This window comes from Leuciscus leuciscus (genome assembly GCF_965113295.1).
Source record: "Leuciscus leuciscus genome assembly, chromosome: 7".
In the NCBI taxonomy this organism is placed as follows: Eukaryota; Metazoa; Chordata; class Actinopteri; order Cypriniformes; family Leuciscidae; genus Leuciscus; species Leuciscus leuciscus.
In genome coordinates this window covers 5,833,410-5,857,273 of record NC_138731.1, presented here as the reverse complement: position 1 = coordinate 5,857,273, position 23,864 = coordinate 5,833,410, and the positions used below count along the sequence as shown (strand labels likewise).

General features: G+C 40.2%; 2 protein-coding genes and 1 long non-coding RNA gene across 3 annotated transcripts in view; all 3 read right to left on the bottom strand.

The window, feature by feature from the left end:
- Window positions 1-1,902: 1,902 nt before the first annotated feature.
- Window positions 1,903-4,271, bottom strand: LOC309503551. The gene is made up of 2 exons (XR_014207720.1): window positions 3,353-4,271; window positions 1,903-3,322 (listed from the first exon to the last, which is right to left on the bottom strand). It is a non-coding gene; the product is annotated as an uncharacterized lncRNA (long non-coding RNA).
- Window positions 4,272-4,847: 576 nt separating this feature from the next.
- LOC309503458 (uncharacterized protein) lies at window positions 4,848-7,772 on the bottom strand. Its single transcript, XM_082176291.1, has 2 exons — window positions 5,811-7,772; window positions 4,848-5,688 (listed from the first exon to the last, which is right to left on the bottom strand). The coding sequence occupies exon 1, from the start codon at window positions 7,545-7,547 to the stop codon at window positions 6,771-6,773; it is 777 nt and encodes a 258-aa protein (XP_082032417.1). The 5' UTR covers window positions 7,548-7,772; the 3' UTR covers window positions 4,848-5,688; window positions 5,811-6,770.
- Window positions 7,773-12,554: 4,782 nt separating this feature from the next.
- The window catches only part of LOC309503288 (sacsin-like), a 29,469-nt gene continuing 18,159 nt past the window's right edge, over window positions 12,555-23,864 (bottom strand). The window contains exon 8 of the mRNA XM_082176013.1: window positions 12,555-23,834. Within this exon, the coding sequence (XP_082032139.1) occupies window positions 12,940-23,834 (10,895 nt within the window). The 3' untranslated portion in view covers window positions 12,555-12,939. The remainder of the gene's footprint in view (window positions 23,835-23,864) is intronic.

The following is a 23,864-nucleotide window of genomic DNA, read 5'->3' as shown; positions in this document are numbered from 1 at the left end:
TTGGGGTCAAGCAAAACCCACTCATCGTCTTAATCATACACTAGATTTAATTATATCACATGGAACCAATCCAACCGATATAGATATTATACCGCAAAGTAGGGATGCACCGATACCACTTTTTCCAGACCGAGTCCGATACCGATACTTTCATTTTTGGTACTCGCCGATACCGATACCGTAACCGATACCTATATTTTTAATTTTCAATTAATTTTTAATTCATGCATTTGTAATTTTTAAATGTATTGGTAGAGAAACCAAAAGAATATCAATCATATTAGTCGTTTATTAAATTTAAACTTAATTTGTTCATCAAATATATATTTAATGCACTGAATTATCGTTACTGTATAAATTAAATATAGATGGATCTTTTTGTAAAGTAAAAAAAAGGTAGCCTATTTAGTCAAGAGCAGTGAGTAATTTATTTGTCCTTTGTTTGATTAACATTAAAACACAGCAGCAGATTAATTAAACTGCTGCACCTTTAATACAGAACGCACGGACCCCATTTGAATTATACTGTTTACGTTCACTAGAGATATAACAGACTTTGTTTACTAGGATACTCGCCAAGAGTGAAAAGTGAATTCATCCATACAAGCGCAAGACGTGAAAGACTTCCATTCAGTATTCGCGTGCTGTCTGAGGCGATGGTTTTCGGGGCGCGCGCTTTGGATGTTTGAAGTTCATGTAACTTCTTGACCTGCAAATGTCCTGTAATAATGTAGGCAACCACTCGTTAGACATAAATAAGGTAACAGTTCATGTTTTACTTGCATATACGATTTAGTTTTAATCCAAATAACACGTGCTGAGTGAACGATCAGCAATCAAGAGCATTCAACAGAAGTGCTCTCTCTCTCTCTCTCTCTCTTTCTTTCTGGTCAGTTAACGTTATTAATAAGCTACATGCCTCGTTTTACTTTCTTTGCCATTGACATCCGACTGAACTACAAACTTTCCACGGACCTCTGATGTGCTCGACCAGCTCGCGCGTCTGTGCCGCTTGCACGCTCAATCCACTGCGCGTTTTTCTCTTATCAACTCGCGCACCACAGCTATATAGGCGAATTTTGAATTGAATTGAATTGAATTGAATTCCTGCGGTGCGAACACGCTGAAAACCGGGAACTTCCGCCAATAGTTCTAGGAACTATGAAAAGGTTCCTCCGGTGCGAAAGCCCCTAATGGCTCTGACTGCCACACTGAAAACAGGAGAGCCTCAAATCCTGCACCCAGATCCTCTAGTTCTTCACCTTGAGGAAGCCGAACAACTTTTCTTAGAGGCCGAGGACAGATACCTATAAGCCTGTGGGCCGAGAGATGTCAAAGAGTGAAGCGACCATCCTGTAGGATGCAGCATGGGCCGGCCAGTAGATGAACAATAGCACCTCACTTTCTTTTGACCATCCCTGTTGAACCTCACAGGGGATTGCAGTTATCAGGTGCAGTATGGATGTGCTGCAGAGATGCAGATCAGGAGGTCAGACTCCCCATCAAAATACTGCCTCAGGATGAGGACAGTGCCATTAACCTGAGCGTCTGATGTTGGGTTTCCACTCTACAAAACCACCAATAAACAACACAGTGTCATTCAAGTGCCCTCTCTTTCCTTGCTGATGTACGATGTTTAATTAAAATTATTAAATATTTTACAGTGTCTTTGTTTTACATATTGCATGTAGTTACTATAATATATTTATATATAAATAATGCATAATTATATGCAATACGGAAAAGTGTAGTCTGGAATTGGCTATTTAGTCAATAACAGTAAAAGTAAATGAGAGTGAAATCAGTGATATATGCAATGTCCAAGAAGTGTCCAGTGTCCTCAAGCTGGTGGTCAGGTCTTCTGTAATGCTGGGAGAAACTCTGAGATGAAGGAGAGCAGGATCCAGAAGTAGTGAAAGTTTTATTCAAAATAAAAATAAAGATAATTCAAATCAGGAACATAATCCAAACAGGGGAACCAGGAACCAGGAAACCAGAAACACACCAACAAAACATCTTTGTCATGCGGTTGATTACCACAGAAAATGTGTACTCGTATTAAAATACCTGTTTATCTGGAACAAATGCTGTTGTAATTTGTCATCTGTAAGCTCTAAAGAAACTTATGACAGAAAACTACATGACTATTGGCCAGTCAAACACACTACACACCAGCTCTAACACTGATAATCCCTCGTGAAAAGAAGTATACTTTAGCATACTTTTTGAAAATAATACAATAAGAACAACCTAGTGTAAACTGAATGTAATGTTTATGGACACTTAATTTAATTAAATGAAAATCTTTTATTGTTTCATTTTATATTAAATGCAATTAGCTGAACTTTAGCGTGTGTTTTGACCCAATTAAGCAGGACTTAAGTACATATGTATATGATATATAATTATATATAAATCATTTCATAATTATTTTGTCTTTAAAATATGGTTAAAGTGTGCTGCCAAATGTTACAGCTGACAGAGTCAAATGTTAGAAAGAGTTACACAGATTCATTGAAGTTGCATGTAAAATAGATTTGGTGTTGGCGAGAAACTGGTGAGACTTGATGTAATCTGGGCGAATCAAAAACACTCTCTGCATATCACAAAAGCTGTTGATCAAGCTTCACTTAATAACTGGAGGCATTCTTTAAGACTTCCTTAAGATCGTATCTTCTATATCTTTCCGTATGAAATTTGACTAAGTACATTTGTTTCACTGGTAGATTTTGTATTTGGTTTATTTTTCCAACAGCCATATTCTGATATGCATATATGTAGATATGCTGCTTTTACTACATAAATACCAGTTGTATGTGGTGGTGTTTTAAAATGAGGAGGCAAGTATGCACAGTTTTTATATACTGTATATCAAAAGTAAATTTATGTCAGTTACACTTAATTTTCCTGGTTAAATAATCATTATAATTCTATTTTGTTTTTTTGCAATTAATATTCTAGTATAAATTTCATCAAGTTTTATTTACGCATTTTACATTTATTCCAAAATAATAACTAAAATGTAAACAATATATTATTTGTGAACTAATGTTCAGATTTTCTTTTTAATAGTCATCTTATTTTCAGAAGTCATCAAGCTTGAAGATTCAACACACTGATCACAGACACGAAGATGTAACGTTAATTTCCCTAAGCTGATTTCTCACTAAAAACCCCCACAGTCATTACGTTTTCAGGCAGTGGCGGCGCTGGGAATCATAGAATATCATAGAAGCTCCTCATCAACAACGATCATATTGGAGAGGTATTGAAATATGAGGAAAAAGACCGCAGACTTCAGACACATCTCATCTCATCTCATCTCATCTCATCTCATCTCATCTCATCTCACATTGTCCTCTTGTAATCTGCTCTTGTAATCCATGAGTAATTACCCTGATCTTTTTGAACATTCACTCACATTATAAACAGAAAATAATATAGATTTTAATATAAAGTCTTGCACTTTGTTCACCCTAGCTAGCCTGATGATGAAAAAAATAAAGAGAAAAGGTTGTTTTCGATCTAAACATATAGATTAATGCGTTAAACAGGCGTCTTTGACTGCTGCAACTCTGCTTTTTCAGTTTCTCGCGTCATGTTTTAAAATTCTGTGTCAAGTTAAAAGTTAAACTTTTGAAAACACGTCTGGACACCCTGCTATCTTTTCCATTTTGTTTGTTTTAATAGCACTGCATCAGTTATTCTGTTATCTGCGTGCTGAGTTTCGATTTCATAGACTTTTAGTTTGCATTCATCAGTTCCTGTTTTCCTTCATTCAGTTTTCCCACTACTTCTTTGTTGTCATGGTAACTAATATGATTTGCGATCATGTTCAGCAGTGTAATCGTTAATCACCTCGTTTGCCTGTGTATTTAACTCCCTGTGTTTTTTAGTTTCAGTTCAATTTGCACGGCCAAGAAAAAAAAAATACTAGAGCCGTCACTGTTTTCAGGCTATTTCAAGTTTGATGTTGACATGAAATGATACGGTGATATCTGAGTGGCTGAGTTGTTTACTAACTTTTTAATTAGTCTTCCCATTAAAGGCATCATTGTCTTCATTCAGGTCGATGCGAGAACACCCATGAAAACAAGAGGCAGGATTTATCGCATGAACCAATCATACCCAATCACAACCGATCATATCCAATCAAAGTGCAATGGAGGCATAGCCGATCCTCTCATGTGACTTTCCCCCATTCATTATCAATTACCCACCACTAAAACCACCTCATGCTTCACCGCCTGTGGTGAAAATCCAGGTTTTAATGTTGTAACGTAAATGCCTCTGGGTTAATGTGAATTAGCTCAAGAATATAGGGAATTTTGGAAATATTAATATTTATGACTTATGGTCATAATTCACAAGTCGCATGTACATTTATTTTATCAATTATCGAGATTACCTTGTTCTGTACTGTCTGATCATTACAGTTAAGAAGGGGTATCCCTTTTAAACTCCACGAAAGTTTTATCTTCTGGCCGCGAATATCAAACTTTCTGAGTTTATGAATTAAAACTACTCAAGGTAGTCAATATCGAGCTTGTAGCTTAGATCTTGAAGTTTCATTGACTTTTATAAGGTGGGTTTTCAAACACAGAGACAATTAAAAGTATGAATGGGTTTATTAATAAAATGGCACACACTAGAGATTATATAAACTACAAACATAAACGTACGTAAAAATGCAAACAAACCAATAAACATTTAACCGAACACAGAAACATGAAATGAAAGAAAGAAAGATATAGAGGGAAGATAGAGGGTAACTTAGTCCACAGACCTAAGACCTAGACACCTGGAACAGCTTTTATAGGAATCAATATACTTGCGGGTGCTCTTTTTGGTCAGGCTGAAGCTGATGCAAGAAGCGAGGATGGTGTCCTGTTTCTGCTGCGTCTTCCGGTGTCGCGGGAAGCTTGAAAGGCTCACTGAATGTGATGTTACCGAGAAAGTTCAGATTCGTCTCCCGGGATGGGAGAGGCTGGAAATCTTAGTTGCAGAGACCGGCAGCTACGACTGGAACATGGGTTCGTTCGATGGAGAAGGCCAGGGCCTCCTTCGGATGTTCCTTGGAGAAACGCTGCGCCGGGGAGGAGGGTCCAGAGAAGTTGGATGAGTTGAGTTGGAAGAGATGAGAGAGCGAAGAGAAGAGAGAATCTTCCTTTTAACAGACATCTGTTTACGCCCTGTTTTGGGGACAGAGCGAATCAAAACTTCTGATCTGTAGCGGGAAGCAGTCTTCTTTGTGTGAAGAAAAACACGCCCCCTTTTACCATATGTCTTATGAGGGAAAGGATTCATACTTAGAAATATGATATTTCCTGGAATCAAATGCATATTATTGTACCTTGCAGTCAAGATTCGTCTCCGTGAGATGGAGAGGATTACAGAGATATAAATTATGACAGGTAAAGATTGGGGAAACATAACGTTACACTTATATGCATAATTACACACAAATAAAGTTTGATTAAACACACAATAAAGTTGTCAGTGTTTCCGTTATGGCAAGTGACGACACTTTGAGAAACATAGGAATACATATCAACATTCAGTGGCTTGTTATGTGGAAGAATATCTGTTTCCAAAGTTCCAGAGTGTGTGTGTGTGTGTACGTGTGTGTGTGTTCAGAGCGGGTTTTCTGTTGAGATCGGAATGTCAGTAATGTCTTTGAAGCTCACACTGTCGAGAGGGGGGAAGCGAGTCGTAAACGGGGGTTCAGTTACAGAGTTCGCCAAGTCTGTGGGACTTAGAAAGTGTTTTCACTTTTAATTAGTATATAAATATAAAAGTCAATTTTTTACCCATCGAGCCATAGTCGTTACATATCCCCCTTTTTGTTAGATAAAGACCTCGGAAGGACTTTATCGAACAACAAATTAGCGCAATGGTCGATGGCAAGCGGCTGATGACTGAGGACTCAGGTCAAATGAGGTTTAGGCGAGCCCCGGATCGGGACCCCCTTTTTGCGGTTCCATAGGAAACCACCAGACACGGCTTTGTGAGCTTTGCTGTGGCTGCTCACATTTGGTAGGGTCTGGTACAGGGTGAAAGCCAAGACGGGAGTCAGGGCGTGGTCGGTTGCTGTGGAGGTACACAGCGCAGCGTCAGCTGCGGTCCAGGTATGGACACAGGTGAGGTGTTCAGGCTGGGCGGTTGCCCATGCTTGGAGGGACTGTGTTGAGTGCGAGTCCTGCCTTGGTGTTCAGGACTCAGGGTTGCTCTCTCCGTGCGATGCCGGATGCCAGACCTGGTGAGTGTGGCTGCTTTCTCGCGAACCACTGCGGCCTGCATCCTGTTAGAGGCGATAGGGAGAGAGAGAGAGAGAAGGAGAAAAAAAAAATTCCAGCGATGGAGGTCCTTAGTTGGTTTAGGACAGTCTTTTTGGTTCGCTGAGGTTGGTATGCCACATGCTTTGATGTCCCATGCATGGCTTTTTGGCACATGTGGCGTCATTGTTACGCCTGCCCCCCCCCCCTTTGTGCTTTGTGGCTTTACGAGCTGTGGCGCTGTGATGGCAACAGGTGCACAATGCGTATTGAAGTCTTGTGAACGCAACATGTGCGTGGTGGCAGACAGCTGTCTGAGGCACTGGTTGTCAGTGAGCTCGGATGGCCTGCGAGGGTGGTGGAGGGGTAAGTGGTGGCATAGGAAAAGTCTGTTCATCAGAGGCCCGCATGACTTTTTTTTGTACACAGCGGAGGTAGCGTTTGGCGGCTCTGAGGCGTGCAGTGTAGTTGGTAAAGTTCGTTCGTGCTGTGTGGTCACTGCAATCGTGATGGTGGTATGTATGTGGCGCAGACATTGGTCTGGTTACTCAACTGCAGGTCAGTCAGGACCTTGAAGCAGTAGGTGTCAGTGTTCGTTTTCTGTGTCTGTGTCAGACGTGGCTGTACTGTCTTCATCTGCGATGTAAGAAGACTCTGCCTCACCAGTGTTCTGGAGAGAGTTGTTACAGGTTCGACGGTCTGGGCTTGGAGTTCTGGACGGCGGGTGATGCTGGTTCCAGAATCTTTCTGAGCGGTCGGTCCGACGCTTTGGACGGGCACCGTCACAGTCGTGCCGCCACCTGCTGGCCTGGAACGGTGTTGATTCTCTGTGGTAAGGTCTGTGTGCCGACAAAGATCGTCCAGGGCATTTTGAAGTCTTTCAACTTCCTGTTGTAGCGTTGTGTCCGTCTCGTCCTCTTCCTCGGTCAGGAAGATTAGCTGGTCTAGCCGACTCTGTGTGTGGGCTCGGTCCTTCCGGGCTTCTGTGGCCTGGAGCTGTAGTGCGGCTGTCTTTTGCTGCAGGTCGGCGTTGCTCCTTTCGCTGTCCCGGGCCCTGGCGACGAGTTTGAGTGCGAGGTTTCCGAAGATTTTGGACAGCTGCTCGTGGCTGTATGTCTGGGCTGGATCATGGGGCTCGAACTGGCTCAGGTCTGTGTCCCGTTGCTCTTGGCTCGAGCGATGTGGGTCCTGGGGCAGCACGGTCTTTGTTATGTCCCTCAGCCATGCCTCAAGGTCGTCCCAGCGGACTGCAGGACAGGGTGAGCTCGACATCTCGGCTTACTGTTGGCGAGAGAAGCACAGCACACACAAAAAGAGACAAAATGCAAGTTTGTTTTAGGGTCAAATGAGCTATACTCATACGGGCTATGCCGTTTATGAGAATTTCGGGGCTAACTGATGCCGACAGTTAGCTGAGCCAATTTCGTGGGTATGGATGAAACCCACAATAGAAATTTGGACAGGCGGTAGCCTGGGGGTCGTTTTAGCGACGCCCGCTTTGATCGTCACTCTATTATTCAGCTTTTCCTGGGGTCTCTCTTAGGTTCTGTGTCTTAAGTGAAATGAAAGAAACAAATCACAACAGAGTGGAGAAAGAGACAAGGTTGAAGGTAGGGAAGATCAGAGGGAAACACAACACAAGGAAGTGAATTGGTCTGCAATGAAATGTCACAAACAATAACACGGGGAGCGTTATTTAAGGAAAATGAATCAAATAAGATAAAATAAAATAAAATAAAGAGGCCTAAGCCTTATTAACACTGCGAGAGTTCCTGATCGGGCCAGGAGATGCGTGGGTTATCGGGACAGGACCTCGAAAGAAAGTGTGTCTTAGAGAGAGAAAGGTGAGTCCAAGCACTTAAAATACACCCGAAGGAATAGCTAGTATTCTGTGGTTCCTAATAAGTGGATGGGTTCTATCAAATTTTAGTTCACCTGGGGTGAATAGAGGTCATCCAGGTGGAAACCAGCGGGCGCGGTCAGACTCTCCGACGGTCCCAACACCAGACAGAGCGCAGTGTCAGTAACGCCGGACAGATGATCCCGCCCACCGGAAACCACCAGGGATGACTTTTGGATTACCACAGTGCACTGACTGGGTCCTGCCAATAGATACACAATAAGGGATTGAGAGGTTAGACTTAAAGTGAATTAAGGCTTTCTGTTTTCATCAAATTGAGTAAATATGTATGCAGGGGTCAGAGGCAAAGGCTTTACTAAAATAATGATACAATGCAAAGGAATTATGATAACCGATGGTTAATTATCGGAATAACCTACCCCCCCTTTGAAAAGGCTGGGGAAAGAGAAAAAAAATTATCAATGAAATAAAATTCAAATAAACAACACAGGCTTGGGACGCAGGCAGAGGGATAGGCCCTGCAGTGGGTTTGTGCCACAAGGGAAAGGGGCGTATTCCTTCTCCGTGGTCCACCTGGTTGTTAGTGAACACAATTTAAATTAAAATTCAAACTAGTTTAAATTAAAATTCAAATAAGCATGCAAGGAGAGGTCCAAAATAATAATAATAAGGAAGGAAAGAAAATTAGAATGATAACAGTGATGTATCAATACTAAAAATAATCAAAACTGAAATTCAGAATGACTTCCTATAATCCTTACAATAACACTGAGGTTATTAGTATGGATCATAAAAATAATCAAACGAAAAGGGGAGCAAGGAGACACTTCAATTGCAGACTGGGGGTTAAACAGATATTGATAAGTCGACCCAAGCTCGCCACACGGTGGCGTGCTTCTTCCTAGGCGGACCTATCAATGAACTGAGTGAATCGAATCTAAGTTTTTAATTCGAAAAGTTTTCCTTTTTTTTTCGAACTTAACTTAAAGTGTGACCGTCGAAAACAGAAAAAGGAATTGTCTAACTCCAAATAATATCAGCATAAGCTAAGCTTGAATGCAGTTAAGTATTTGAGAGAGAAAAATGAATGCAGAGAGAAAAAGAAATTGAAAGCAAGTATTATCTTAGAACGCCACGAGATGGCGTAGTTGCGCTCGCGCAGGCTGACGTCAGTGGGAGGCGACGCTCACGCAGGATGACGTCGGTTGGGGGCGCGTAATTTGAGAACTGCCCCAGACCTAGAGGCTGCCCTCTAGTGTCGGTCAGTGGCGTAATTCAGCAGATTTTTTTTTTTTGGAATCACGTGGTGTTTTGCGCTTCTGTTGCATGCGGAAGACTGACGCGAGTTTCACAACATGTGACTAACAGGAATTACACATTATGCATTACACATTGAGACGGTTTTAGAATAAGAACAGGGATTATCATCTTTTCTTAATTCATAAAACTGGTCTCCAATTTACACATTATATATTATACACATGAGACGGTTTAAAGAAGGAGAACAGGGATTATCATCCGTTTTCTTAATTCATAAAACTGGCCTCCAATTACATATTATACATATAAAACGGTTTACATAACAACAGGTATTAAAACTTCGTGTTTTAATCACTAGAAACTGTGAGCAAACAGGCGTTGAACATCTATTTACTTAAGCTGTGAGCACACCAGGCATCAGAACAGCTGTGAGCAGGACTTATCATCTGCTCATCTCCCATAAGCATTAATCAAAATAGCACTTTTATGATTTTTGCGTAGGTTTACGAAATTGGATCGCGAGGCCAATTTCTGACCAGGAGTTATCGTTAACGTATTGTATATCATAAGGCCTATTACGACTGACAACTATCAGATTTACGTCTTCGTCCTAAAAGAGATCCTTCGTCTTCATTTAGTCGGTTTAAATCATGTTACATGTATCAACTGCAAAGAGTTTTGCTTCGTCTTTACAGAGACAGATGTAATGTCATGGACTGCAGTTTTAGCAGAGCTGGGCTGGCTTTGTGCCCGCGATCAGCTGGGTGAGTTCGCCTTGGCGACTTATCTCACACTTCAAAACGCGCGTACAATTATTAAATAGCCATAACACATTCAACTGAAACTGAATTTGTCCACCAAACAAAGTTTGAAACTGCTTTTGGATTCTCCACCATAATAAATGTAACGTAAATGCCTCTGGGTTAATGTGAATTAGCTCAAGAATATAGGGAATTTTGGAAATATTAATATTTATGACTTATGGTCATAATTCACAAGTCGCATGTACATTTATTTTATCAATTATCGAGATTACCTTGTTCTGTACTGTCTGATCATTACAGTTAAGAAGGGGTATCCCTTTTAAACTCCACGAAAGTTTTATCTTCTGGCCGCGAATATCAAACTTTCTGAGTTTATGAATTAAAACTACTCAAGGTAGTCAATATCGAGCTTGTAGCTTAGATCTTGAAGTTTCATTGACTTTTATAAGGTGGGTTTTCAAACACAGAGACAATTAAAAGTATGAATGGGTTTATTAATAAAATGGCACACACTAGAGATTATATAAACTACAAACATAAACGTACGTAAAAATGCAAACAAACCAATAAACATTTAACCGAACACAGAAACATGAAATGAAAGAAAGAAAGATATAGAGGGAAGATAGAGGGTAACTTAGTCCACAGACCTAAGACCTAGACACCTGGAACAGCTTTTATAGGAATCAATATACTTGCGGGTGCTCTTTTTGGTCAGGCTGAAGCTGATGCAAGAAGCGAGGATGGTGTCCTGTTTCTGCTGCGTCTTCCGGTGTCGCGGGAAGCTTGAAAGGCTCACTGAATGTGATGTTACCGAGAAAGTTCAGATTCGTCTCCCGGGATGGGAGAGGCTGGAAATCTTAGTTGCAGAGACCGGCAGCTACGACTGGAACATGGGTTCGTTCGATGGAGAAGGCCAGGGCCTCCTTCGGATGTTCCTTGGAGAAACGCTGCGCCGGGGAGGAGGGTCCAGAGAAGTTGGATGAGTTGAGTTGGAAGAGATGAGAGAGCGAAGAGAAGAGAGAATCTTCCTTTTAACAGACATCTGTTTACGCCCTGTTTTGGGGACAGAGCGAATCAAAACTTCTGATCTGTAGCGGGAAGCAGTCTTCTTTGTGTGAAGAAAAACACGCCCCCTTTTACCATATGTCTTATGAGGGAAAGGATTCATACTTAGAAATATGATATTTCCTGGAATCAAATGCATATTATTGTACCTTGCAGTCAAGATTCGTCTCCGTGAGATGGAGAGGATTACAGAGATATAAATTATGACAGGTAAAGATTGGGGAAACATAACGTTACACTTATATGCATAATTACACACAAATAAAGTTTGATTAAACACACAATAAAGTTGTCAGTGTTTCCGTTATGGCAAGTGACGACACTTTGAGAAACATAGGAATACATATCAACATTCAGTGGCTTGTTATGTGGAAGAATATCTGTTTCCAAAGTTCCAGAGTGTGTGTGTGTGTGTACGTGTGTGTGTGTTCAGAGCGGGTTTTCTGTTGAGATCGGAATGTCAGTAATGTCTTTGAAGCTCACACTGTCGAGAGGGGGGAAGCGAGTCGTAAACGGGGGTTCAGTTACAGAGTTCGCCAAGTCTGTGGGACTTAGAAAGTGTTTTCACTTTTAATTAGTATATAAATATAAAAGTCAATTTTTTACCCATCGAGCCATAGTCGTTACAATGTTGTTTATATGTCTGTGTTGTTTTTATAAATCTTTAAAGTTTCTGACGTCACAAACTACCTTGTAACCAATCAGATCAACGTGTGATCATCAACAAGTGGATCTCTGAGCTGTGAGTGAGTGGAGGCGGGGCTCATTTGCATATTCATAGAACCGCACATACTAAATGAGGCAAGGGTTACATTCGAGTTACATTCAAGCTATTTTAAGGCATGGAGACTTTTAGTTTTCAAGGAAAACTTTTTTAAATATGCAATTTGGGTGATACAAAATGAGTTTTAAGGGATAAAATTATTGACTACAGGGGGACTTTAAGTCAATGGAGCTCAGAGAAGGCAAGAGAGAAGCCTCCCGCTGTAACTTCACCTGCGGGTGTCGCTGTTGGACACTGTTACTTTATAAATACAAGTGACTTTTACACTTTTTAATATCACATTTTGTAATATTTGTGTTGTTTTATTTTTTTGTAATATCGATTATTTTCTCATCAATGGGCAAAGGACCGCCTGATGCCAAAAGCAGGATCCAGACATAAAATGTGTAATGCATTTCATTTCACAGCATTACCTTAAATATTTTCATATCCCTTTGGATTGTTTGTAATTTGTATTTCAAATTCATTCATTTTATTTGCAGTTCTGTCATTTAGTGAATATTTGGTTGACTTCTGTTCATATTTCTTAATAAAAACCATGCTTTTAAATGACTTACATTGAAATTTTAATTCTAATGTCAATTATATTGCACATTTTGCAGACATGTTTATCTAAAGTAACTTACATTGCATTCAAGATATACATTAATGTAATGCTTTCCCTGGGAATCAAACCCATTACATCGGCATTGCTCTACTGTTTGCTACAAGAATGTCCAGTATACAATAATATAAATGCTAAATATAACAGTAAGCAAGAAGAGAACCAGACTTAGAATTATCAAAACATGATTACAAAGATATAAGAATTTCCAGTATGCATGGTAGCAGTACTAAACAGATAAAAAAAAAAGAATATCAGCATTGTTAATTGAAAAGTTCCTCATGATTGTCTCAGTGGAACATAGTCGTTCAGTTCAAGCTACTTCAAGAAATGTATTCTTCTATCTTTTCTAAAAGCTTTGTTGCAATATCCAGTGCACTTCTAGCATTATCAACGCTGAACTGCTTGTTTGGAATGTGAGGAAATGGGTGATAGTTCGGATACTGAGTTTTTTTGCCATCAACACCAAGTTCAGTCAGTTGCTTCACAGTGTTTGGTAAAGAAGTCAACTGTGGGCTGTAATGGGACACCTGCTGAGCAAGGCTAGTTATTGAGCAGTTGTTGGAATGCTCTCCACTTCTCCTGTACATTGCTGCTATCAGGGCTTTTTCCACAGCCTGATGCACCTTAAACAGACACCACTCTGAGCAATCTCCTCCAGTGGCATTGTGAGCTGCGCTGATGTCACATTGAGCCTGTTCATACCAGCGTTTTGCCTCTCCTCTGTTTGGCCTTGGTGTTTCTTTGTGGTATGACCAAAAGTTATAGTGTCTTCTGGAGTAGTTCTGATAGAACCTCTCACGTCCCCTCCTGTGGCTTCGTGCCTCTGTGTTCCACGTGTCATAGAAATCTCGAAAGTCTCTACAGGTTGAGGATGTGCTATGTGCAGTTTTCCCTTGTTGTAGTTCCTCAATTCTGTTTTGCATGTATTTGAAAGCCTCATTGGCAAGTTCTTCGTTGCCTGAGTTCTTGTCTGGATGCCACCGGAGGTAGAGACGCTTAAGGGCTTTTTGTTTGTCCTCATTTGACATATTCCAGATTTCATTTAAGCTTTGGTCAATTTCTCTTTTGATCTCTTCAAATGTCCCCGGAAAGATTCTTTTGGGTGGAGGCCTGGATGTCAAAAGACGTTCTATATCTGTGCAAGTGGACCCTGTTGACACAGTTGCCTTCTTTTCCTGTTTAAATTGGTAAAGGTCAAGAGAGCTTACTTCAATGAAGTCATCACTGCCAATTTGTATTTTATATCTGGCAGGAAATTGTTTCATTTGTCCCAGTGGATCATCCAGTCGGTTGATAACAATGGCATAGAAATATTCACCAGATTCGTCCTTGCTGAAGCCAACATACTCTCCACTTTCAAAGTTGTTGAGGAAGTTCATATCAAGGCAGTCATGCCATTCTTCAGGTATAAGACATCCAGGTTTCGGTAAGGCATCATGTCCTTCCTCGAGGCCACTATTATGAATTCCATGATTTGCCAAGGTTTTCTCAACATCCTCCATGTTTTCACACAGCAGAAGATGCCCAAGGACTAGAAGGCTTGCGGTGGTCAGACAGTTCTTTAGAAGAGCATTGATTTCTTTAGTAAGACACATATTAACTTCATTCACTACTTTGTGGGTCATGTCATCATTGTGTTTCAAGTAGAATCTGCACCCATCTTGCTGTTTTTTCACATAAACATCTGTTTCAACCTTACTACCTTCAAGTGGCTCATGGTTTAACAGAAGTTCAGTCTTAAGAGTTTTGCAACAGATAATCTGAATCTTAGAAAAGATTTCTTCACACTTTCCTGCAGCTTCAGACTGTGAAACCCCACCTTTGCTGTCTTCTCTGATGAGACAGACTAGTCCATGAAGAAATGCAGCAGAAGACAAGTGTTTGTCGAACCAGCCACTAAATTCACATTCCCCTTCATCACAATATTGAACACTTGCTCCCTCCAGATTTGCAGAAATTACATCCGAGAGAAATTTGGGGCGAACTTGCTGTGGAAGGAACTGCAACAATGTTTGATGTTCATAGTGATCATTTTTGAGATGACAGTAGTTTAATTTTTCCAGCAATTTCAACTTGGTTTCCAAAGGACCCTCGAGTCTTGCAGGCTGGAAGACTGTGTCATTGAAAAACAAAGTGTTGGATTCATAGAGTCTTCCATCTGTTGATGGAAGATAAAGTGGGTCGTTTTGGAAAGAGGTTTTGTTCTGTTCCTCTTTCAGCAGGCAAAACATCTGTTGTACAACACGCTTCACAGTTATCTTCTGATTTGCCTGAAGGCTGTCTTTGTCAGAACTATCAGAATAGATTTCTTGAAGAACAGTGATATATTGATTGATGTTGGGCCTCTCCTTTACACCAATCTTCTTAAAGAAGTCTTCAAATTTCATATAATTTGGGGGAATGCGGTACAAATAAGGCCTAAACTCAAGATCATCATTTATTACAAGTGCTGTCTGCTTTTCCTTCACAAGTTTTGTCCCGTTTTCCACCAAGATAATGGGGAGGTCTGAGAATAAAGAGGCATCTAAATTTATTGACTGCAGGTATGCGTATGATTTGCTAAATACTGCGTTTCTTGTTTCCAGCAATGTGTCAGTGTCACACTGAGACCTACAGATGTTTTTCAGATTAGCAGCTATTTGTCCAAGGGGTGGAGTCTCCAAGGCTCCGACATCCTTCAGTTTCATTATGAGATGTGAAAAGTGTTGCTCTGAAGGCAGGATTGGCATAGATGTCCATATCAAATAATGGTGATCATTGTCTCTGTCAATCAATGATCCACTGATTGCAACAACCTCCCTCTCTTGAGCAAAGGCCTTGTGATAATCACAAAGATTTTGCTGGATTTGCATTGGGAAGATGAATTTCATGTTAGCAACTCTGTTTAGTAAATGTGAGTTTTTTTCATTACTCTTTGACAAAACACTCTTGAGCAAAAGTTTTGATCTTTTCTTAAGAACATCCAGAGGAGTGCTGCCTTTTGTTTCAGATTCAATTTGTTTTGCAAACTGAATGATTTCCTCATCAGACACTTCATGTTTCAATCCAAGGCCCTTTAAGAGACAATGTGCTTTAGTAGGTTTACTTTGGAAATAGCCCCAAAACTTTGCTTCAGTGAATTTATCTCTGAAAATCTCCCAAAACGTCTCTGGCACAAATCTCTCTTTTGGAAGCATTACCTTGTAAAGGGGTACACTGTCATCATAGAAGTATGAAGCCACCTGAAGAGAGCCATGGATGTCTCGAATAAATCTGACGTCTCTCAATGCAGAGACAATCCTGGGGTCCACTGATCCAAGTTCCACTAAAAAACGCATTAAATCAAGAAGCTTGGCCTCTTTCATCATGTGCACAGAAGGAAGAATAAACTGTACACAGAACTCCAAATCATCTATAGTCTGTATGTTTAGACATTTTGCCAAGACTAGGTTGTCCAAGGTGTTCTTCAGGAAAATACTGTCACATCCATCAACATGGTACAAGTTTGGGAAATCATTCTGATGCTCAGAATTCAGAATGAAAATCATTCTGTGTAAGTCAATCCTTTCTCGTTTTCCAGTTATTGACTCAAACAGGGGCAAGGACTTGAGCATCTTCACATGTTGACTCTTCTTTTTGGAATCTCTGATCCCATTCTGTAAGAAGCATTGAAGATCTACACATTCATCTGTAGAAAGCTCCTCAAACTGTGAATGAGGTACATGATAAACCTCTTCTAAAACAGCACTGCTGTCTCCTGTTTGCAGGAGTTCTGGATTCATATACTTGAGACGGAAATCAAAAATGAAACCAATGAAAAAGTCAGAGTCTAATTTCATGAACCCGAGTTTTATGAGAATGGAAGCTATTTTTTCATCTGGCTTCAGAATCACTTTTGATATGTTCCCCAATGTTTGTAAGAAATGTGTGTTATTTTGACTGGGACAAATGACTGGTAAAATAGGACTGTCATCAAAGTGCTTTTTTATCTCACTAAAGACATTCATATTTTCATTTTGGTAGAATTTCCCTTGATCCTCAAAGAAGCTCCATAATGTTTTCAGCCATTTGATCGTCTCTGCCTCTGCTTTGTAAAGCTGGCACCTTTGATCAGGTAATGACTGACTGAGGAGTTGAGCAAGTTCTGGTTTCAAATACTCTGCTGCTATGTCAATTGTTAAGTCCTTAATTAACTTTCCCTGACACAGAATTTTGACATGACTTCTATTGACATAACTGTCTGCAAACATTTCCTGATGTCCTTGGAAAAGACTGCTAAATCTTGATATCAGCTTTGGGGATTTAGAGTCGAAGACTCTTAACATCTGATCTTCTGTGAGGAGAAGAGGCAGCCCATTGAGGTCATGAACATTTTTCTCATTGGCATTTGTCAAGCAGAAGCTCAGAAGTTTTGAACATCTTGTTTGGTCTTTGATCCATGTCTGGTTGATGGGCAAAGGCAAACCACTAGTTGTCTGGGAAGGATCATTCAATGATCTTTGTTTCAAGAAATGTATCACTGTTGAAGCGCTGACTTCTGTCACATTCACACCAGCTGATTTGAAATTCTCTTTTATTTCATTCATTTTACTTGAGTTTGGCACTAATTTCATCCCGGTGTCATCTAAAATTTTGAAAATTCCATCTTTGTCAGTACTTGTAAAATATGGACTATTTTCTAAAAATGGTTTAGATAGACTGTACCAGGTAACTGTGTATTTTTGTTGTGAAAGTTGTGATGACTCAACAGAAACAGCGTGTACAGTGGGTATGACAGGAAGATCACGTTGGCTGATTGATTTATAGACCTCATGGATCATCTCATGCCAGACTTTGTTTACGTTCTCTGAAATGCATGGAAAGTAATCAAGGCAAGAAGTCTCCAGTTCTAACTTGAGGGATATAAGAACTTTAGGTGTATCCTTCTTCATGACTGAACACAGATGTAACAGGAGATCTGCATAGAGAGGTGAAATGATGTTTACTTTCAGTGACTGGTTCCACTCTGTCTTCAGACTATCACCATCCTCTTTCCACAAGTCCCTTCTTGAAGAATCTACTTCAAAATTTGCATTCACATGAACTGGTAAACCAGTTTCTCCAGGTAATGGCAAAGAACAAAACGCCCTGCCAGTAAATTTGTAGTTAAATGAGCATTTCCTACATGCAGCCAAAGCAGCTTGAGGAACTTTCAAATTACCTTGCTTGGTTTTTTGCTCATAGTTTTGTCTTGAAAAGCTAAAGCACTCTGCAATGACCCACTGACTTTGGTTATTTCCAGATGAGATTTGAATGTCATAGATGGTTTTGCAGGGTTCTGCTGTTCCTGACGTGAGGGATTCTCGAACATGTCTGTGAAAGTTTTCCCTGCTTACTGTGTTCTTCTCTGTTTGTTTTTTTTCAATAAGGAAAGGAACTTTTTTCCCTTTTCCATCTTCACCGATCTCCAAGAACTGAATTTTTGTGATGTGTTTCAAGAAGAGAATTAGTCCTTCAGGATCTTCAGTCAAGGCAGAGTAAAGTTCGTTCATGTCACGATCTGTGACGGTCTGTCTAGATATTTCAGATTGTTCTGCCATTTCCTCTGTTCTGAGAGGGAGCCTGAACATGGTTCCAGAATTGAGGGCAAACATTTCTGGAAGAAAGGTATGATAAACATCCTCAAAAGATTTTTTTAATTCATCATCAACTGAAAACATGCAGCCTGGGGACTGTTTTGTTATACCTTCCACATATTTTAGATTTGGATCAGAAATGCAGAGCCATTTGTCACCGGTCAGTATAGATGGACAATCTGTCAGATGATACACGGAATTGAAGCCAAGTCCATATTTTCCAGTTCTCCCTAAAGTGCCATGTTTTCCTCCTTCCCCCAGCTGCTGAATCCCCTGCAGATCATCATCAGAAAATGTTCTGTTGTTGTACACACAAAGAGCCGGGCCTTGAACCAGTTCCCATTCCTTTCCAAATATTTTTTCACTCTTATGTTTTCTTTTGTCCCACACAAAGTGAATTTCTGTTGCCTCTGCATCATCAGCATTTTGTATGAGCTCTTTCAGAACATCCTTTTTAGAGGGATATGCATCAATTATATTTTTTATTCGGACAGGTAGTTTCTCACTTTGTCCAAATTCTTTGGCATGAAGGGAAAACTGACTGACCAAATGTTTATTCAGAGTATGGTGTCTTGTTGTCTTAACACCAAAATGACAGGCCACAGGCCGAGATATCAGATCATGGACGAGCTTGACACCAGCTGAGACAGGCATCCATGGGCTGTCATTAAATCTCAGCTCTTTAGAAGATGTCAACACTCCTCTCTCATCAGGTATGAGACAGTTTGTAAGATTTTCGTCTTTGATTTTGTATAGCCCATTTATGAGTATTGTGACACACTTATCGAGGTCTAACGTGGAAAGAGGTTGAGATTTATTTAAATTCTCAATTTTATTAAGTGCAGCAACAAATTGCTCTTTTGTAAATTGTTTGGTGACACCAAGGCAGTCCCAGAGCCTCTCAAATTTGGAGAAGATGACTGGAAGCACATAGAGATATGGTTTCTCCTCAAATTCTGTACTTCTGGCCACTGACATCACATTTACAAATTGATCCTCAATGAAAATGATTGGAAATGATTTTGCTTGCTCAATAATGGGAATGGGATCTTTCTGTTCCAACAAGTATTTGTTGAGATATTCATAGCAATACTGGGCAATGTTGAAGAGATCTGTCTTTTCAAATGCTTTGAAATGTTGGTGTGCACTTAACAGCTGCTGAAGAACCGTCTCAACAGGTGGATTTGTCAGTACTCTCAATTTTTGGAAAACTGGATGATAATTGTGTATTTGAAGGTTTGAATGATCAACTGTGAATTCTGTCATGCTTACTAAATTGAGACAACTGTCACTGTAAACTTCAGAGGGTTTTTTAAGAACGGTGGTGTTCTTGTTTTGCTGAACAAAAGGAACTAAGGCAGGAAGGAATGGTATTTGAGACAGTGTGTGCCAGTGCAGAGAATTCACATCTTCTGAGGAGTCTTTCACTGACTCCACAAGGCACTGAAGACGTTTACGATATCCAGATTTATCCTGTTGCCAAACACTGGTTATCTTCTCTGCTCTTTCTATTATGTCCTCTAAAGGGAGGTGGTCACTCAGCATTCCCAAATCTGAAAGCCGTTGAATCCTTTTTGGTGAGAGAAAGTCATTTTCTGTTCCTTCAAGAAAGCGTCCTTCCTTAAGTTCATACAAACAAGCCATTTTGCCAGAAGGATTCACAAGTCGCTTGATTAACTGAAGCTTCTTACAATTCTGTGTTGGAATACAAGGGTAGCTTTGCAGTAGGTCATCAACAGCTGGATCATTCAAGTCAATGGCATTCAGCACAAGAGTATTTCTGCTGTGTGTGTCCACAGAACTCAAGTTCTCAAAAACAATTTTGTAAAACTCAGGCCAGTTGATTGTTCTTTGTTTGATCTCTGGCTCAAAGCCACAATCGATGAAACTCTGTCTTACCCATGATGGGAGAGAAACAACACTGGAATATGAAGCTCCCAAGCTCAAGAACACTTTCATGGCAATGTCTCCGATTACTCGGCTCTCCTCAATTTTTGGATTCAGAAATCTCACGTTGTCCATAGAACACCAATTTTGTCCATTGCTGAAAAGCTCCAGAGATTTGCCATTGGCATTCTCCACAACTGCTGAGTAGAATGACTCAACCATGGGTAAAAATGTTTTGCTTACTGTCTCTGTGTTAGGCCAGAATGTATGGAAGGAATAGTTCTGGATATGTCCATTTTGGGCCATTTTTTTCAGCTCAAGCAGTGTAGTGATGTAAGCAGAGGTTACAGCATCTTTCAGTAGAGCTTTGTTCCACTCAGACTTCACTCCTTTTTCCCAAAGACCTTTCCTATTAGATGTGACTGCAAAAGTTCCATTGATATGGACTGGAAGACCTGTCTCAATTGAGAGAGGAAGAAAGCAAAAAGCCTGGCCTTCATGCTTCAGGCTTTCATCAGGAGACCATGAATTAGTTTTTGCCTCTTTATGCAAAGGAACAGCTATACCTCCAATTGGAAATGAAAACACATGTTCTTGTTCATTTCTTCTCTGGAACATTTGGAAAGAATCATGCGTCCCAAAACAGGAGTACAAAAGCCAGTACTGGGTGAGGGATTTATCTGAGTTCTCCTGAACTATTTTAACAATGTGTGCTTTGTTGACATCAATAATGTTGAGGGATTTGATATCACTATTTCTGAAGGTGTTCGCGATCTCTTGGAGACGTGTGTCATTCGAGACAGCAATTGAATTCATGACTTCTCTGGATATTCTGAGAGGAGTCTGAATCTGATCATTCCATGGAGGAGTCGATGCGTTTTCAGGGACAATTTGAAGGGACATAGATGTAATGCTCTTCAGAAATAGTAGGTGTGTTTGTGAATTGTCAGTCAAATGATTTTTAAAACTCCTAATTCGCTCTTCATCATATACCTTTGAACTGATCTCTGACTTGTTGGCCTCCTCCTGAGTGCGAAATGGTAATTTAATCAAGGTGCCATTGTAAGCTTTCTTGCTGTTTTGCACTGACAAATCACAATCAAAAATTCCTTCATAAGATTTCAACTGTCCAGGAAACCTTTTGTACAGTCGTTCCTGGAATGGGTCAAGTTTAATTCCTGGGTTTCCTTTGCTGAGAATGTGCTTTTCCAAATGGGTGACATTTGGATCAAGTATGAGAAGGGTTTTTCCACTCAAAATTGAAGGAATATCACTCACATGGTAAACAGCATTAAATCCAAGCCCAAACTTTCCAATCATCTCGACTTTTTTTTCCTTTGATGCTGATCCCACTTTGACAATGTTTCTCCAGTCTTCTTGTGAAAAAAGCTCATTGTTGAAGATCCAAAGGCATGGTCCATTGCAGAGAGCCATTCCATGATCAAAGAGAGTTTCAGGGGGGTCTTTGTGTTTTCTGAAGTCAAGGAGGAATTTACATGTGGTTGCCCCAGCATCCTCAGCATTTTGTAGGAGTTCTTTGAAAATGTCACTTTCTTCATCATACTCTTTCAGAATGTTTTTAATTCTTTGAGTAATTGGTTCAGATTGCCCACACTGTTCTATTCCAAAGGACTCTTGCCCTGCTTGTATGAGCTGTGGTTTTAAGATGCGAGTACTTAAGGATGGGACTTTCAACCATTTTGCAGTGATGGGTAGAACTTCTTCATGAATGACATAGAACTCCTCATTGTCTTGTTTCAGGTCATCAAGTCCTTCAGCACTGATGTCACAGAAGACTGTTTTGGACAAAGACTGCAGAGTAAAGTTTTGATTTTGTACCATGACAGGCACAGGGGTACTGTCCTTTAAAAGCTTCTCATTCTTTCGCATCCAGTCAAGAATGGCAATTGACACTTTAAGTTCTGTCAAGTCTCCATGAGGAGGATACCTGCAGTCAATTCTTTGTTTTATGCCATGGAGTATATCTTCAATCTCTTCATCGGACAGAGTTTTCTTCACCCCAAATTTTGTTAGCAGGTTTTCATATTGCAAAAACTCTTCAGACACTTTCTTGATGTAGGGGTTTAGATCCAATTCAGGTGGATAGGCTAAAACTATATCTCCTGGACAGACAAACTCACTTTTATTCCATATCCAGGGGATGCTTTTTGTGTCCATTAAATCTGTGAAATTTCTCACATTGTCTTGCATGAATTTGTAAATACTGTGCAGCTCGGTTTTAAGCTGAAAATCTGAATTTGGGTTGACCATTGATCTCAGTGCAGAGAGGTTCTCCAAGACTTTTTCTGCAGGAGGGGGTTCATACAGTCCAAGATTTCTGCAGACATGTCCTGTTAGCTCAGAGGTAAGTGGCATTACATATCCAACAATTGAAGAATACTTTGAATCCCTTACTTCAGCTGGCTTATACAGACCTCTCTTGAGATTTCTACAAATGCTTCCATTCAAGAACTTTGGATTTTCACAGGGCACCCACTGCCTTTGCTTCAGCTCTTCTATCTGCGCCTTGGTGAATTTTGAAAGGAAATCATTCTCATTCAGGACTCGAACAAGAGTATGTGCTTTTTTGAATGCCTTATCTGGTGAGTGGACAAAAAGCTTTTCAGTATGATTTATGACTTGGAGTATGTTTTCTGTTGATATTTGTTTTTGCTCTGTCCTTAGGCCAAGGCGCCGCAAACTCTGAAGCATTTCCTCTGTCTTTGTGTAAATAGGTGGGGGAAAGAAATCTGCCTCAAAAAGGTCCTGAAATGTCCTTTTTCTTGGATCAAAAACGTTTGAGGCTCGTTTGCGTTCTCCTTGAGTTGTCTCAATAAAATTGAGACGTTTCGTTTTCGCAAGCAGCTGCTCACTTTGTGAGAGTAAAATGCTACCATTATTCAATATCCAGGTCATTACTGTCTGTTCCTCACCTTTTTTGAAAGAGGCTGTCTCAATAGAGTCAACCAAACAAACAGCCAACTTAGCGGCATCTAAGAGTTTAATATTCAGAAGAGTCAAAAGTCTGCGATCAGCTTCATTTGCACACTTTACAATGGCCTCAGGCATTGGCAGATCATTTGGAATGGCTGGTTTGACAGTTGAAACAACTGCTTGCTTTGATTGAACTGCAACATATTTCCCAGACATCATTCTGAAGATTGGCAACATGGAAAGCAGGATCTTTTCAGCATTTGAGAGAGAATCCAAAGAAGAGAGGTACACTTTCAACTCCTCTTTTTCCTGTGATGAAGCAGAGGCAATTCCTTTGATGACCTGATCTCTGTGTGAGTTCACAAAGACTTGTAGAACACTTCTTGGTGAAGCAGGAAGAACATACCTCTCAATGTCATGATGTCTAAGACATTCATCTCTTTTTATGACTGTACACCCCACCATTCCTAACACTTTCTGAACATGATCTGACAAGCTAGACACTGTGCTACTCTGAAAAATCAAAGTTGTGTTACTCTGCAACCTTGCTAACAGTACAGAATTCCTTGAACTCTGTAGTGGCTCCAGTGGTATTAAAGGTACATCAATAAAGTTGTTTAACTCAATCAATTCATTGCCAAGAAATTTCCAGAATTCAGCCAGCCAGGTCTTTGCTGGATGATGATTTTCTGCTGTTTTCCATGTCACATGACCTTGGGTCACCTTCCAGTCCATGGGCAAGTGCTTCTTGGTGAGTGCAACAACGTCTTTAGCATCCAAATTGATTATGTTGTATATGTCTGAAAAAAAGTGAAATGATCGAGACCAAA